General features: G+C 46.0%; 1 protein-coding gene across 2 annotated transcripts in view; it reads right to left on the bottom strand.

The window, feature by feature from the left end:
- LRRC39 (leucine rich repeat containing 39) overlaps positions 1-18,612 on the bottom strand; it is a 113,614-nt gene that overhangs the window by 44,165 nt on the left and 50,837 nt on the right. For both annotated transcript variants that reach the window (XM_063940071.1, XM_063940070.1), the window contains 2 exons: positions 8,600-8,705; positions 5,288-5,444 (listed from right to left, as the gene is read on the bottom strand). In XM_063940071.1, the coding sequence (XP_063796141.1) occupies positions 5,288-5,444; positions 8,600-8,705 (263 nt within the window). The remainder of the gene's footprint in view (positions 1-5,287; positions 5,445-8,599; positions 8,706-18,612) is intronic.

Consider the following 18,612-nt stretch of genomic DNA (forward strand, 5'->3'; position numbering starts at 1 on the left):
GTCTGTACATGTTCAGACGAGGGAGGGGGTCATTAACGATGCACGGGAGTGTGCATTGTTTGCGACATTGAGTACACACTGGACGAGATTGTAAAAGATCTCGCTCAGATTGGCCCTTCTGAGTGAGATCTTTTACTTTCTTGTCTAGTGTGTATGGGGATCATTCCGAGTTGATCGCTCGTTATTTTTTTCTCGCAACGGAGCGATTAGTCGCTAATGCGCATGCGCAATGTTTGCACTGCGACTGCGCCAAGTAAATTTGCTATGCAGTTAGGTATTTTACTCACGGCATTACGAGGTTTTTTCTTCGTTCTGGTGATCGTAATGTGATTGACAGGAAGTGGGTGTTTCTGGGCGGAAACAGGCCGTTCTATGGGTGTGTGCGAAAAAACGCTACCGTTTCTGGGAAAAACGCGGGAGTGGCTGGAGAAACGGAGGAGTGTCTGGGCGAACGCTGTGTGTGTTTGTGACGTCAAACCAGGAACGACAAGCACTGAACTGATCGCAGATGCCGAGTAAGTCTGGAGCTACTCAGAAACTGCTAAGAAGTGTCTATTCGCAATTCTGCTAATCTTTCGTTCGCAATTTTGCTAAGCTAAGATTCACTCCCAGTAGCTTGCGAGCGAACAACTCGGAATGACCCCCCATGGGCCTTTACTCACTCTGCACATGTTATATCGGCCCCACCTTCAGTGCACATGGTTTTGCGCATTAGAGAACAATTGTACTGCTGCGATCAGGTCTGAATTAGGTCCTAAAGGTCCATACATTACATTAGACGATGTCGTTCTGTGAGCAACGTCGTCTAGTGTTTCCCCCTCCCGGGCCGGCCGGTCGGCGGCCGCCTGTACACAATGAGCGATATGACCGCTCATATTGCTCAGTCACGCCTCCGCCTGCTGTGCATGCAGCTCCTGGACGACCGTCCAGATAGAGCATGCATGCACTGCCGACAGCGACGATCGTTGCCAGCCCGCTGGGCCGCGCATCGGTCGTCGCTGGCGGCATACACACTTGCCGATAAAATGAGCGACGACGCTCAGAGAGGGGGAAAATGAGCGACGTCGCTCATTTTATCAGCAAGTGTGTATGGGCCTTTAATGTGGTGTAACATCTACCCATTACTTTTAGTGAGGCAGTAATAGACTGAAATACTGTGGTTATATATTACATGATTAACATTACTTACCAATGTTAATCATGTAATATATGTCAGCCCGCCGACAATGTGCATACACACTGTCGAAGTCAGAAAATATTACAGTACACACATCACGTACAAACTCCACACAGATGGCCTCCGTGCGCGTACTTGTTCTGCCGTGCGTGCGCATATTCGCAAAATTGCGTATGATCGCTCACGCGGTCGTGCGTGTTAGCGCGTGGTATGAGTAATTACGGTAGTATTTGTATTCGCATGGAAAAGCTACAAAGACATATCTCATATTTAATCCACATAGTGCACAATGTACACATAGCCCACATGCACCACACCAGCAATTTATACTTGTTTAAATGGTACAACAAAGGGATTCACCTTTACAGGATATGAGGGGACAGCATTAGGTTATGAGGTGGTGTTTGGTATCCAACTGTAGGGTATTTTAAGGGCAACATTCCGGTAGCAGTTTGCAGAAGATAGCACGCTCCTGCGCATAATTATGCACAGGAACAGAATATTACTGTTATACTGTATTTACTGTACTCTGATATTCGGCGGGAACCCAGTGGAGACTAACTGCAAGTGCACCTGGATCAGACATCGCCCTCCTTTTCATACCAACCTATGACCCCTCATGTACTGTAAATGACCAGCCCTTTGACCTATGGATGAAGAGGTTACAGTTTCCATTGTATTGTGTTTTTACCAACTGTATAAAAGCCAAAGCTGCCTAGCCGGTCACTCTCTCTCTCTGAAGTTCATCTTGCCTGATTGACCGTGTGGCGCTGGCGAAACCAAACGTATGTACCATTGTTTTGTAGCCTCTTTTCTCTTATTGTAATTGTATATCTGTTGTAACCCCCTTTCAGCAATTATATGTTGGTGGGTCGGATCCCAACATCTTAAATACAATTGGTGTCGTGTCTCTTTCCCTGCTAAGGTTATAAGTGTACTTCAGGCACACGTGTAGCTGCATTGTGCTCACGGCGTGTCGGTGTGTGTGTGTGTGTGTGTGTGTGTGTGTGTGTGTACGCTAAGTTAGTAAAAAGTAGGTATGTTAAAGATTACATCCAGCAGCCACAGCTGCTCGAATTTCAGTGTAAAAGGTATTGCTTTTTCTGTCCTGTATGTTAATCAACATTAACAACACCGTGTGATATCGCAAGTGCTATCGCACAGTGATGTCATGCTGCGGCTGGCCCGTGCATGCAGTTTTGGATGCTATGTCTAAGTTGAGCTGCATGCACGGCGGAGGGGGACGATAATGATGCGCGGGACTGCACGTCGTTCTTTGTCAGTAGCATACACACTGGGTGAAATCACACACGATATCGCTCAGAAAGCTGAAAGTTAGCGATATGGTGTGTGATATTGCATGGACCTAAACTCAGACTGCAGTCACAGATGAACATCGTAACTGATAGTCGCAATGTTCATCCTGAACTGCAATAGCATCACAGTTTTAACAATCACAAATGCCGGAAGGAGGTGGTATGCACCTTCTCCTGCATTTGCATTGCTAAGGATTGTAATGTAAAACTGCTAAGAGCAACTTTGCAATTACAATCCAACCTGAATAAGGTCCATTAATGTGATGAGTTGTAAATCACCCAATCTGTAGATTGTGCTGTGATGTTTGGAATTACATAAAATGATCAGTCAATTAATACTCATTACTATATAAAACTCAGACTTATTGAGCATGACAGGAACATAAATGCCTTATGATTATTGATAAGTAATGCTTGTACAGGGGGGTACACACTGAGAGGTGTATGCTTAATTTCTAAGCAATCTTAAAAATTATGCATGGATCTCTCCGTGTGTATGCCCCATAGCGATAGCCGCTCCGCTATCGCTGGTTCTAGATTGGCCTGCATGCAGGCACAATCTAGTTACATCGCTCACTTCACCACTGAGTGAAGTGAGTGTTCCCCCCCCCCCCCCGCGCACACGCGCGCTTAGCACACATCGCGTCACACGGGGAGAGATATGTGCTGCGAGTTCTGTGATAGATTGCTCAGCACACATCGCCCCGTGTGTAACCCCCTTAAGAAGAGTCCATGTTAGGATCCTCAATCTCTCCCTCTCATCAGGCTCTGCACACGTCTCGCCTGTTCTTAAAAAACCTACCCTTGATCCACACACACTCCCCAACTATCGATCCATCTCTCGCCTTCCTTTTGCCTTCAAACTCCTTAAGCGTATTGTCTATAACTGCCGGACTGCCTTTCTTTCCTCCCACTCACTACGTGACACATTCCAGTCTGGCTTCCGTCCTCTCCACTCCACTGAAACTGCCCTCACAAAAGTCTGCAATGACCTCCTATCTGCTAAATCCAAGGGTCACTACTCTTTGCTTATTCTCCTTGACCTCTCTGCTGCTTTTGACACTGTGGACCACCCTCTCCTTCTGCAAATCCATCACTCCCTTGCTCTGCGTGATAGTGCCCTCTCCTGGCTGTCCTCCTACCTCTCTGATCATTCCTTCTCTGTCTTCTCTCATGGCTCCACCTCCTCCCCCACTTCCACTAACTGTATGTGTCTTGGTTCTCTCCTTTTCTCTATACGGGGGTAATTCTGAGTTGATCGCAGCAGCAAGTTTGTTAGCAATTGGGCAAAACCATGTGCACTGCAGGGGGAGCAGATATAACATTTGCAGAGAGAGTTAGATTTAGGTGGGTTATTTTGTTTCTGTGCAGGGTAAATACTGGCTGCTTTATCTTTACACTGCAATTTAGATTGCAGATTGAACACACCCCACCCAAATCTAACTCTCTCTGCACATGTTATATCTGCCTCCCCTGCAGTGCACATGGTTTTGCCCAATTGCTAACAAAAATCCTGCTGCGATCAACTTGGAATTACCCCCAAAGTTCCTGCTGCAATCAACTCAGAATTACCCCCTACATCCTCTGTAGGAGAACTCATTAGCTCTTTTGACTTACAATATCATCACTCGTGTATCCAACTGTCTCTCTGCTATCTTTTCTTGGATGTCCCAGCTCTTACACTTAACATGTCTAAGAATGAGCTGATCATCTTCCCACCCTTCTGCACAACCTCACTTCCCACAATTTCATTATCTATAGATGGCACTACTATCTCCTCTAGCCCCCAAGTGCGCTGTCTTTGAGAATCCTTGACTCCTCCCTCTCCTTCAAACCACAAATTTAGCACCTATCACAAACCTGTTATTTTCATCTCAAAAATATTTCCAGGATCAGACCCTTTCTCACCCAGGATGCCACGAAGACCCTTATCCACTCAGTGGTCATCTCCAGACTGGACTACTGTAATCTCCTGACTGGCATCCCTAACACATACTCTCCACTCCAATCTATCCTCAATGCTGCTGCCCGGATCATCTTCCTCACCAAACGCACTACATCCACCTCCCCTCTCTTACTAGCCCTTCGCTGGCTCCCCTTCAGAATCCATTTCAAGCTTCTCACACTCACAAAGCCCTCACATACTCCTTTCCCAGTTACATCTCTGTCCTTATCTCCCTTTACACTCCTGCCCGTCATCTTCGCTCTGCTAATGCACGCCGCCTCTCCTGCCTTCTGATTACCTCCTCCCACACCTATCTCCAAGATTTTGCATGTGCTGCTCCCTTTTTCTGGAATTCTCTACCTCTCCCCCTCAGACTCTCCACCTCTCTACAAAACTTCAAACGGGCTCTCAAGACACACTTCTTCACCAAACAAGACGTCTCTCATCCTAAGCCTTCTGTTTGTGTGCTCCTCCCCATTGGAATGTAAGCTCTCACAAGCAGGGTCCTCTTCCCTCATGTGCTTTTTTTATGTTTCTTACTTAACCTATCTTCTTTTCAATACTCCCTTTGATGGCACCTAATTCTTCGGTTTTCTGCCACCCTGATACTTATTTTAGTGCTGTTTACTGACGCAGCTATGTTTATATACCCTGTACTTGTCCTATATTGTATTGAACTGTAAGTCACTGTCTTCACGTTTTGCTTATTTGTTTACTCTGTAATTGTGGGCCGTGGATCCCATGTGGCGCCATATAAATAAATAATAATAATAATTGTATACACAGAAATGTATACACAGAATTATACAGAAAATTTCACTAATAGTAAATACAAGACAAGTTACTCACCGATCTCCCGAGGAATGTTATTAATAACATTTCGCGTTAAGTCCAGGACCAAGAGGTTGCTAAAGTTTGCAATGAACTTGGGTATTGTGGTCAGGCCTGTGCGGTGCAGTTGCCACTCTTGAAGTTGTGGTAACTTCACCAAGCATGCGGGCAGTGTCTGCAGCAAAGAATCAATACAGAAGAGTTATTCTGCAGAGGAACTATAATAGATGTCAGTCTGAGCACGAAATGGGCAAAATAGGTTACAGGATAAAATGCTCCCACTGGTTGCTGAAAGTCATGCGCCAACTACTGTAGGTGCACTATAAGCACACACACTAAAACATTTGGTACTGTTACATAAATGCTGTGGAACCATGAGCTATAGTTTTTTTTTTAATCGTAGAAGGCAAAGATTATTGAAAGTAATACAGTTTGTAAAACAGTGGAGTTGAAGTGCAGATTTATTTCTGTGCCTTTGATACATGTACAGTACCTGCTAAAGTGAATTCAAGAGCTAAATAGGCCTCCAAGATTTAACATTCCATTGCTAAATTATATTAATAAAAAATATCAGAACAGAAACTTACTAAAGATTTACAGACTTCTGGTTGTAGTATCAGAGTAAATGAGAGACCCAAGAATTATTAAACAATAGCTAATTTATTTTTGGTCTCCGCTACATAAAATGTAACAGAAAATGTGAAATGCTAGTGACCCATTAGCTGTAGCACAGTATTCTTCTGAAACATCCTATGTAGTTTAGTCATGCTAAGCATAGATTGAATATGGGAACAGAATAAGGTAACCCGTCTCTCAGTGACTAGGTGATCTCTGGCCCTCATTCCGAGTTGTTCGCTCGGTAATTTTCTTTGCATCGCAGCGATTTTCCGCTAATTGCGCATGCGCAATGTTCGCACTGCGACTGCGCCAAGTAAATTTGCTAAGAAGTTTGGTATTTTACTCACGGCATTACGAGGGTTTTTCTTCGTTCTGGTGATCGGTGTGAGATTGACAGGAAGTGGGTGTTTCTGGGCGGAAACTGACAGTTTTATGGGAGTGTGTAAAAAAACACTGCCGTTTCTGGGAAAAACGCGGGAGTGGATGAAGAAACGGGGGAGTGTCTGGGCAGAGCCGGCCCTAGGTATAGGCAAACTAGGCAATTGCCTAGGGCATCTGGTATGCCTAGGGGCATCAGCAGCTTCTGCTGATTAAAATGATATGCGGCATGCCTATATTCTGTGTGTAGCATTTCGTACACAGATTCAGCCACAGTCGCACACAGTATATAGGCATGCCACATATCATTTTAATCAGCAGAAGCTGCTTGTGTATCCTAGCCACATAGCAATGCAAACAAGATGCATTTTCATAAAAAATAGGCACCCGACGTTAGCAGAGCTGCCAGTTGACTCACGCTGGGAACTACATGTGTCATTATGTGTATAAGGGCATTAATAATGTGTAACATATGTGTAAGGGGCACTATGTATGTCATTATGTGTATAAGGGCACTAATAATGTGCGGCATATGTGTAAGGACAAATGTGCACACTGTTCTTATTTAAATTGCAGGGGGTAGGAAGAAAAAAAAAAGGGACTGCTATGGGTGGGGGGTGATGGTGCTGGGAAAGGGGTGCAGGGTCAGAGGCGGAACTAGCGGTGGTGCTAGGGGGCACCAGCCAAAATCTTGCCTAGGGCATCATATTGGTTAGGGCCGGCTCTGTGTCTGGGCGAACGCTGGGTGTGTTTGTGACGTCAAACCAGGAACGACAAGCACTGAACTGATTGCACTGGAAGAGTAAGTCTCGAGCTACTCAGAAACTGCACAGAAAAATCTTTTCGCAATATTGCGAATACTTCGTTCGCAATTCTGCTAAGCTAAGATTCACTCCCAGTAGGCGGCGGCTTAGCGTGTGTACTGCTGCGAAAAGCGGCTAGCGAGCGAACAACTCGGAATGAGGGCCTCTGTGTCAGGCCCACATTTTAGCTTTTGTGTACAAGTGGGTAAAAGTGCAAGGGTCAACAGTCCTTCCCTATGTGTCATTCTGTGGAGATTGTATTTTATTCATTATTGTGAGTGCTGTGCTCCAAGTCTTAGAAGTGGGGGTCTGAAGGCATGTTGGGCTAACTTGAAGCAAGTAATAGACCTGTATTAGCTACTGTAGTATAGGTTGTAATAGACCTGTATTAGCTACTGTAGTATAGGTTGTAATAGACCTGTATTAGCTACTGTAGTATAGGTTGTAATAGACCTGTATTAGCTACTGTAGTATAGGTTGTAATAGACCTGTATTAGCTACTGTAGTATAGGTTGTAATAGACCTGTATTAGCTACTGTAGTATAGGTTGTAATAGACCAGTATTAGCTACTGTAGTATAGGTTGTAATAGATCTGTATTAGCTACTGTAGTATAGGTTGTAATAGACCAGTATTAGCTACTGTAGTATAGGTTGTAATAGACCTGTATTAGCTACTGTAGTATAGGTTGTAATAGACCAGTATTAGCTACTGTAGTATAGGTTGTAATAGACCTGTATTAGCTACTGTAGTATAGGTTGTAATAGACCAGTATTAGCTACTGTAGTATAGGTTGTAATAGACCAGTATTAGCTACTGTAGTATAGGTTGTAATAGACCTGTATTAGCTACTGTAGTATAGGTTGTAATAGACCTGTATTAGCTACTGTAGTATAGGTTGTAATAGACCAGTATTAGCTACTGTAGTATAGGTTGTAATAGACCTGTATTAGCTACTGTAGTATAGGTTGTAATAGACCTGTATTAGCTACTGTAGTATAGGTTGTAATAGACCAGTATTAGCTACTGTAGTATAGGTTGTAATAGACCTGTATTAGCTACTGTAGTATAGGTTGTAATAGACCTGTATTAGCTACTGTAGTATAGGTTGTAATAGACCTGTATTAGCTACTGTAGTATAGGTTGTAATAGACCAGTATTAGCTACTGTAGTATAGGTTGTAATAGACCAGTATTAGCTACTGTAGTATAGGTTGTAATAGACCTGTATTAGCTACTGTAGTATAGGTTGTAATAGATCTGTATTAGCTACTGTAGTATAGGTTGTAATAGACCAGTATTAGCTACTGTAGTATAGGTTGTAATAGACCTGTATTAGCTACTGTAGTATAGGTTGTAATAGACCTGTATTAGCTACTGTAGTATAGGTTGTAATAGATCTGTATTAGCTACTGTAGTATAGGTTGTAATAGACCAGTATTAGCTACTGTAGTATAGGTTGTAATAGACCTGTATTAGCTACTGTAGTATAGGTTGTAATAGACCTGTATTAGCTACTGTAGTATAGGTTACCTTCCACTCCTCCTTTTCAATCCTTAGGATTAATCTTCCATCCTCATTGTAAACCTTCTCTTTCAGCTTGGATAACTGGATGCGGCTCTCCCAGAGATGAGAGATACTGTGACACCAGAGAGAGATCACATATGAGCACACATGTTCTGAGACTGGAGTGCACACATACTGTATATTATGGAGTACATATATAGTCATGGGTCTGTTACTAGTTCAACCAATGTTCTCTAAGATCTGAATAATGTCACAACTGAAAGGACAAGGGGTCTAATTCAGACCTGATCGCTGCTGTGCATTTTCGCACAGCAGCCGATCAGGTCTGAACTGCGCCGGCGCATGCCAGACAGCCGACGGCCATGTCAGCCCTGCGATCGCCTCTGCCTGATTGACAGGCAGAGGCGGGAGGGTGCGGGCCAGCAGTGTTTGGGGGGGCGGCCCACGGCGGCTGTGTGACGTCACACGCAGCCGCTGCACCCGGACAGCGACGAGTAGCTCCCTGCCAACGTGCAGGAGCTGCGCTGGTAGGGAGCTACTCTTCAAGTACAAAAGCATTGCCACTGTGTAATGCTTTTGTACTTGTACGGCGGGGTAGGGCCTGACATGAGGGGCGGACTAGCCCTGTGCTGGGCGTCTCCCCGCATGTCAGGGATGCTGATCGTAGATGTACTAAATTTAGCACATCTACGATCAGGTCTGAATTAGGCCCATGATTAGGTGCCTACATCTGCTGATATTACAGCTTTGACCCTGTATCACTGAGATTCTCAACGATTACATTCTTTGAGATTGGAGAAATGCCAGGTTCTGAGGCACGATATACGTTGTACAAAAGGGCTCCATAGAACAGAACAAGTCTCAAATTCACCTCCAGATAACAGCTGATAACATCTGGTTTATTCCTTCCCTAGGACAGGCTCCAACTAAAACGCTATTCTCACTAAATTTTGCTGATTTCACTATTGCTATTTAATACTGAGATCTTATTTCCATGGTATTGTTCAATGTTTTTATAACTGTTTAATTGCAATAGTGATACATATGTTTGACCGGCATACGGGATGACGGCTGTCAGTATACCGATAGCACCATCTTGTCTGTCAAAAGTGAGGCAGCTCGCTTTGCTCAACACAGGTTATATTCCCACTCGGTTGGTGGTGTGGACCCACTGGGTTCAGTATGATTTACTGACGGACACAATACAGACAGTCATAATCCTGACAGTCTTTGACCTACAGTCAAAATACCGACACAGTCAAAATACAGACATACCTGTTCAACATGCCGACATAGTCAGAATACCGACATTTTAAATGCCGATATGTTAAAATACCCCCATGAGTTTTTCGGGGGGGGGGGGGGGGGGGAGGGTTGTGTCAATGTCGACATAGGTTGACATGGACACCATCTAAGTGTACCACGTCCCTTCGCATGCTTCGGGCGCGGTCCCTTGCTGCGCTCGGCACACTATTATGTCCCCCCCTCCCAGGTCCACTGGGATGGTAAACTACCTGGCACTGGGGGAGCATATTTGGCACTGGGGAGGAGCATATTTGGCACCGGGGGGGCAGCATATTTGGCACCGGGGGAGCACATTTGGCACTGGGGGGCATGTTTGGCACCGGGGGAGCATATTTGGCACTGGGGGGGCATATTTGGCACTGAGGGCATATGTGTACCTGGCACTGTGGGGGAATATCTGGCACTGGGGGCATATGTGGCACTGGGAACACAGCCCTAGCAACAAGCATTGCACCCTGGTTACAAGCACAACACCCAGCTCATGAAATTCCTGGCAACAAGTATTACCCCCTAGCAACTAGCATGACACCCAGTGCATGAAACCCCTGGCAACGAATATTATCCCCTGGCAACAAGCTTTAAACCCAGCACATGATACCTCTGGCAACAAGCATAACACCTACCGCATGTAACCCCTGGTAACGAGCATGACACACTGAGCATGAAAACCCCTGGCACCGTGCATGGAATCAAGAGCATGAAACCCCTGGCAATGAGCAGGTAATTTAAAAGTAATTAGAAGCCTTACTATAGGACTTAATGTGTAATGGGCATTGTGGTGTGTGGCATAATGTATCACGGACATTGCGGTATGTGTCATAATGTGTCACAGGCATTACGGTGTGTGGCATACTATATCACGGGCATTGTGGTATCTGGTATAATGTCTCAGGGGCATTGCAGTGTGTGGCATAATGTATAACGGGCATTGCGGTGTGTGGCATGGGGTATAACGGGCATTGCGGTATGTGTCACAGGCATTACAGTGTGTGGTATACTATATCACGGGCATTGTGGTATGTGGCATAATGTATCACGGACATTGCGGTGTGTGTCATAATGTGTCACAGGCATTGTATGTGCTATAATGTATCGGGCATTGCAGTGTGTAGCATAATGTATAACGGGCATTGCAATGCGTGTCATAATGTGTCACAGGCATTACGGTGTGTGGCATAATGTGTCGGGGACATTATGGTGTGTGGCATATTGTGTCATGGGCATTATTGTGTGTGGCATAATGTCTAAGGGCCATTGCAGTATGTGGCATAATGCATACTGGGCATAACTATAAGGAGGAAAAATGACAAATAATGTAAGGGGCATGAATCAGGATTATTTTTTTTCCTGTGGTCGCCAACATCTGGGCGTGCAGGTCTCAAAACTGGGGTATAAGGTAGTCTTTTCCTGCAATGTCACGCCCCTTTATGCAAAGCCACATCCCATTTCAGCAAGGCCACACCGCTTTTTGCGGGCGCGCAGATTCACCACTTTACTAGTTGCAATTATGGGGGAGGGGCAGAGAATGTTTTGGCTTGGGGGAGAAAAATTTCTAGTTACGCCTCTGCACCAGGGATAGCTGCGCATCGCTATCGCTGTGGGGGGTACACACAGAGAGATCATGCTTAAAATCTAAGCAATCTAGTCATATTGCTTAGATTATTGCTCCGTGAGTACCCCCCTTACGACAGAGCCGGATTAAGGGGGGTGCCCAGGGGGTACATCACCCCGGGCCCCCCTTACCCAGGGGCCCCCCGTCCGTGCTGTTCACCACAGAGTGTGTGGACAGTGCTCCCTCCGGCTGCTACTGCAGGGTGCGAGGGTGCAGGGGATCCAGCAGGACAGTCACCTGTGCACGAGCTCCTGAGTAGCACGTAACCTCTGCAGGGAGAAGGGGGCTCGCGGACAGTCAGAAGGGCCTCCGGATACTGAGGCTGCCAGGCTGAGAGGGAGCTGTGTTGCCGGAGGGCAGCGGCGGTTCCTGTGAGAGTGGATGACAGAGCTATCGGAGGGTGTCGGCAGAGACAGCTCCTCTGATACAGCGCTTCATAACGAGGAAGATCTCAGTCCCTGAAAGCAGCCAACGCACCGCTGACACTTATTTTTGCTGTGTGGCGCCGGGGTCCTGATTAGGAGGCGGACTGCCCGGTGATCTTCCCAGCGGGTGGTGCTCAGCCCTTCGAGCCAGAACAAATGCTGTCAGCAAGAGGCAGAAAAGTAAGCCCACCGCCTGCCTGCCTGCTGTGTCTGAGAGACTGCAGAGCTGAACTTGACTGTGAACAGGTCTGTTGAGTTTTGCTTCTTTTTACACATATCTCTGGAGAACCCATCAATACTTATACAGTCCCAGTTATCATATTAATATAGAGACATAAAATTAACCCTGACCCCCTTCCCATAGCCTAACCCTCCCCCTAGTGCCTAACCCTCCTGTCCCACAGCCTGACCCTAACCCTCCCGTCCCACAGCCTGACCCTAACCCTCCCCCTAGTGCCTAATCCTCCCCACGCAGCCTGACCCTCCCCCTAGTGCCTAACCCTCCCCCTAGTACCTAACCCTCCCCCCGGAGCCTAACCGTCTCCACGCAGACTAACCCTAACACTCCCCCCCAGTGCCTAACCCTCCTGTCCCGCAGCCTAACCATAACCCTCCCCTTAAAGCCTAACGCTAATCCTTCTGTCCCACAGCCTAATCCAAACCCTCAGCCTAGTGCCTAACTCCCCATTTGCGCAGCATAACCCTAACCCTCACGTCCCGCAGACTTACCCTAACCCCTCTGTCAGTGACTAACCCTAACCCCCCTTCATCCCATAGACTAACCCTAACCCTCACGTCCCGCAGAGTAACCCTAACCTTCCCACCAGTGCCTAACCCTCACGTCCCGCAGACTAACCCTAACCCCTCCGTCAGTGACTAACCCTAACCCTCCTTCGTCCCGCAGATTAACCCTAACCCTTACGTCCCGCAGAGTAACCCTAACCCCTCCGTCAGTGCCTAACCCTAACCCTCACGTCCCGCAGACTAACCCTACCCCTAGTGCCTAAATGTGGGTACACCCTGGCGGATATATATGCAGATCAATTGATGTGCAGCTATATCTAGAGACGGACCATTCAGTGTGTTGTGCATACACACTGCCCGATCCGTCTTGACTGACATCACGAACTGGGCGGCAGTTACATGCGCCAGAAATCACAGCATTTATAAATGCTACAAGTCTCTGAGTGCCGCCTGCATTGCTATATACTGTATCTATGGATTGACACTTCAAACTAGAGGGCACCAGAGCAAGATAATAAGCAGAGAGCAGAGTGACTGATCAAGCCTGGTGTGTATATATATATATATATATATATATAGATGGAAGATGCTGGCGGCACTCATGGGACTTAGTAATAGTAGTAATAAGCAAGGCTTGCACACCTATGTAGATCAACGTTTCAGTTTTATTTTGAAAACTTTCGTCAGGATACATAACACATGAAAAACACATACCTTTATAGATGAAGACCATACAGTGTTAACTCGTGGTTCCAGAGCCGCGGTCGACGGCGGCTGACGTCACATGCAATGCGACGGGTGCCCGGTCTGCACCACCTGACCGCCAGCCGTTGCCTGGAGACAGGTGTAAACAAATTGTGTAGAGAAAAACAGACCCAAACATACAAAATATAATCTAAAGAAAGTACTTGTTAATCCAATGGTATAAAGTTAAAAAGCAAGAATACCGTAAATTCCAGATATACATGTATAAACCAATGTGCAAAAAGTATGCTAGAGAATGAAAAAATGCGTGGAGCACAAAAGAGATCCTAAAGCGTTGTGCCGGCATACGGACTGTACTACAAGCAAATGGACAGTTTACTTATTAATGTCACAAAGGAACAATCAAAAGAACACAGCAATATATGATCAAAGCCAGTACACATGTGCTGTAGATACATCGACGCTGTGAAAGGCGTCTCAGGTATGGGTAGCGCCATTTCATGTCACTGTCTAGTGCAATCTGTCCGTAATACTATGCCATCAGACCGCTGGAATAGAAAGGGTGGCAAATTAATCTGATGGGTATGAGAGACATCACAGATAGCAGTTCCAAGAGTTATATTCATTAAGTCCTGCTGGAGACACAGTGTTGAGTTTGTGTATCCAGCGTGTTTCCAAGCGTAACAGTTGTTTGGCTCTGTCTCCCCCCCTGATGCTAATCGGAACATGGTCAATAATCTTGTATTTGAGTGTGGATAAATTGTGCTGGAAGGTCTTGAAATGTCTAGCAACTGGCTGATCTTGGTTGCCTCCTTCAAGGGCTTGTCTGATGACCATTCTGTGTGTGGCCATCCTCTCCTTAAACATGCAGGTGGTCTTACCTATATAGAGCAGACCGCAAGGGCATCTAATATAGTAGATGACAAATCTAGTACTACAAGTCAAAACATGTTTGATGGGAATACGTCTGCCAGTGTGTGGATGACAGAAGTCCTTTCCAGTTTCCATATAGCTGCAAGTTATGCAGCCAGTGCATTTGTAACAGCCCGGCTTGCGGGTAAGAAAGTGTGAGGGTCCAGCATTGGATGTACCAGTTATATCATTTCTAACCAATAAATCTTTAAGATTTTTGTTTCTGGTGAAGCTGGGGAGAATTTTGTTTTTTTTAGCAAATTTCAGGTCAGGATCTAGGGCTACAACCGGCCAGAGCTCTTTGGCTGTTTTGTTAATGGTGCGGCTGAATGGATGATATTCCTGCACAAATACTTGTTTATTGAGAAGAGCGGACCTGGGAACTGCTGGTGCTAGTAGCTGTTCTCTGGGAATGGCTAATGCTTTGGTCTTAGCATTGACCAAATTGGATTAACAAGTACTTTCTTTAGATTATATTTTGTATGTTTGGGTCTGTTTTTCTCTACACAATTTGTTTACACCTGTCTCCAGGCAACGGCTGGCGGTCAGGTGGTGCAGACCGGGCACCCGTCGCATTGCATGTGACGTCAGCCGCCGTCGACCGCGGCTCTGGAACCACGAGTTAACACTGTATGGTCTTCATCTATAAAGGTATGTGTTTTTCATGTGTTATGTATCCTGACGAAAGTTTTCAAAATAAAACTGAAACGTTGATCTACATAGGCGTGCAAGCCTTGCTTATTACTACTATTACTAAGTCCCATGAGTGCCGCCAGCATCTTCCATCTATACATTTCCACTTTGAGTGGTAAGGAAGGCACCTGGGCAAATATTGGACAAATATTACGGAGTGCCAGCCATCCTTGAATATTTACATTTGTTCCTGTATCCGGATTGGTGTGGACCATTTCTGATTTCAGCAACACGGCAAGGCACCCTTCATCTTTGTACTACCACAGTCAAGACTCTGTTCCTCTGACAATTTTGTCTGAAGAATCTGAAACTTCTTTGTATTCTGCACTTGGGTGTTATGTCAGAAGAAAGTATCAATCCACAAGTAAGTGGCTTCAGAAATATACTATTACCGCCAGGAGAAACTCTCAGCTTCTCGGACGCAGAAGCCAACTCTATCTACTTCAAAGAGAATTTCCAAATCACAGGAGGTGATATTTCTACAGAACAGCTGTACCATGAATTATTGCGCCTAAAGAAGAAAGAGGTAGATTACCTCTTGCACGGCATAACTTTAACGGACTACCACCGGACCAAGCAAATACTCAGAGGATTCCGGGTCAAAAACATCCCTACAATAGGTAAACATAATCCTGAATTTTGTAGGAGATGGGTAGCTGTGCTTAACAAGTGCAGCTACGACCTGATTTTATTGGTTATTGAAGAATCCGCTAGGGAATTGAATTCTATTAAAACCAAAATCAATACATTTGAATCTTTGCATAAGGATTCCCTTACACAGGACTCTGAGACTGATTGGCTGACTAAACTGAGTGAGCAAGTTGATTCATATAAACGGAATCTTGTTAAATACAAGAGAGATAAACTGACCAAAGTACAACGTGATTACCAAGAAAATAACATGTACACGTGGGCACAAAATCCAGGTGGCAGTTCTAGAACACGATTTCGGCCACCACAAAGAAGGTTCCGTCCTAGAGACACGGACTCATCAAGTGCCGATTACAGCTCCCAAAGTGAAGTAGAAGGGAACAGATCCACCGCATCAGGCAAACCCCCTTTAGGGGTTCGTACACGAGCACAACGAGAGGACACCGGAGGATCCGCATGAGGCGCGGCGGGCAGAGGCAGAGGGACCAAGTCAAAAACGCCAAAGAGTCGCAAGTGACAGCTGTTTTCAATCTGTCCAAAAGGATTTTGAGTACAGCGGAAATGTCTGTCTTGAGCAAAGGTCTTTCCTTTGTTCCTTCTACATCCTTTAATGATGTTCAATGGAAGATTGATTCTTACAAATTCGCACGTTCCCTAAGGATCAAAGAATATTTTGAAAAATCTCCCCCCCCGTGCCATCCAACAGTGCCCCTGTTCCAGCATGCATCAAAACTAAATCCAGATTTGATCCCATCTCCAACAATGCGTCCATCAAGAGCTTCTCTAAAACTCTAGATAGAGCAGTTGTCTCTCAGACACAAAAGACACGCTCCATTTTCAATAATTTATCATCTGCAGAACGACAGGCACTGCAAGATCTGAGAGCTGATAAAGATTTAATCATACGGACTGCAGACAAAGGAGGTGGCATTGTGCTACAAAATCTGTCGGATTACAAACAAGAGATTTATTCTCAACTACAGGATGTGCAAGTATATGAAGAATTGCCCGATGATCCTACCCAGTGTTATAAAAATGAGCTCACAACCATCTTGACGCAAGCAGTGTCCAAGGGCATTATCTCGGAACAAGTAAGTCACAATTTGACTCAAGATAGTCCTGTGTCACCCATACTTTACACCATACCTAAACTACATAAAAATCCCACACGCCCTCCAGGTCGCCCCATCATCGCGGCTAGAGATTCTGTATACTATAAAATCTCTGTCACGATCCGGGTATCTGGACGCCATTTCTTACCCATCAGATGCCTCCTAAGGCTGGCTCAGCGCTCCAGGACCGGATCCCATCTGTTATCCTAATGTTCACATTCCTGCATCCTCTCCTGTCTCTCTGAGACGCTGTCACAGTAACGCCTTATTACATCTGGCATGGCGTCTCCCGCGGCCTCCGCCGCCGTCCCTGAGCTTCTGCATGCAGAGTGTCAGAGTGGCGATTACGTCAGCCGCGGCCTCCGCTGTGTCCGCGTGGTTGGATGTGCACTTGTCAGCCTGGCGTCTCCTGTCTCCAGTGGCCGGCGCCGCCATTACTGTTTTCATTACCACATGGATTACAAACCAAACTTCCCTCCAAGTGTCTGCATGGGCGCAGCCATCTTGGATTCTGTCAGCTGATCATTTCCTCCAATCTGTTGTCAGTATTGTTAATCTGCATAATTGCCTAGCCAATCCCTTCCTTGCTGCAGGTATAAATACACTGTGCCTGAGCAAGGAAGGCGTCAGTGCTTTGGTTGTCAAACCTAGTTCCTGTTTGTCTCTCTCCTGTGATTGTCTTCCAGGTTCCAGCTTCTGTCTCAAGACTTCCACCATAGAGACCCGCACCAGCATTCCACCTGCGGTGTAGCCTGACTCTCCAATCCATTGTGGATTCATCTGTTTCCAGCTACAACATTACCTGCTTCCAGCTCAGCTTCCAGCAGAGTACAGCTTCCCTTAAAGGGCCGGTGTCCTTTCTACACTTTACCACTCTCCACCGGTATTATTATTTCTCCGCTCTCAAGTTCTACATTTCAGTTCATATTTCATCGCTCCCAAGTTCATTTATTATTTAACTGGTTCCAGCCAGTATCCACTCCGTGCTAACAACGGTCTGGTTCCAGCCAGTATCCACAGCAGCTGTTTTATCTTCAGCAACCCAGCTTTTCCTGGAACACCAGCTGGCACAATCCTGGGTTATCTCCATTGCTACAGTCGGGCCTGGTAAGGACTTTCCATCTAGAAGATCATAAGAACTATCTCACACTACCAGTGCCCTGTGGCTCCTGCCATCCTGTAGTATCCAGGAACTGTATTTATTCTTTGCTGACTTTTACGTTTTCTTTTACTGCTGCTGTGTTGCGGAGTTGTCATAATAAACATCATTGACTTTTATCCAAGTTGTCGTGGTCACGCCTTCGGGCAGTTATTCATGTTACTTACATGTCCAGGGGTCTGATACAACCTCCCAGGTTCCGGTACATCTCAGCCCCTACAACTGAGGCTGCCTCCCGTCAGCTCAGGCCCTCAGTTGTGACAGTAAGCACTGACCTAATGAATCCAGCCGGAGACCAGGATCAAGCGGCCAGGCCGATGCAAGAACTGGCAGCCCGACTAGAACATCAGGAGGCTGCACAGGGCCACATCATCCGCTGTCTCCAGGATCTCTCTACTCGGCTGGATGGGATTCAGACAACTCTCCGTGGATCAGGCGCGTCTGGTGCGTCAACCACAGTGACTCCAGCTATAACCCCACCCACCTTACCCATTTCTGCTCCACGTCTTCATCTTCCAACGCCAGCAAAATTTGACGGATCTCCAAGATTCTGCAGGGGATTTCTCAACCAGTGTGAGATTCAGTTTGAGCTACAACCTGGCAATTTTCCCAGTGACCGTACAAAAATTGCCTACATTATTTCTCTTCTCAGTGGCTCAGCCCTTGATTGGGCATCACCGTTATGGGAGAGGTCCGACACC

The sequence above is a fragment of the Pseudophryne corroboree genome, chromosome 9, assembly GCF_028390025.1.
Source record: "Pseudophryne corroboree isolate aPseCor3 chromosome 9, aPseCor3.hap2, whole genome shotgun sequence".
In the NCBI taxonomy this organism is placed as follows: Eukaryota; Metazoa; Chordata; class Amphibia; order Anura; family Myobatrachidae; genus Pseudophryne; species Pseudophryne corroboree.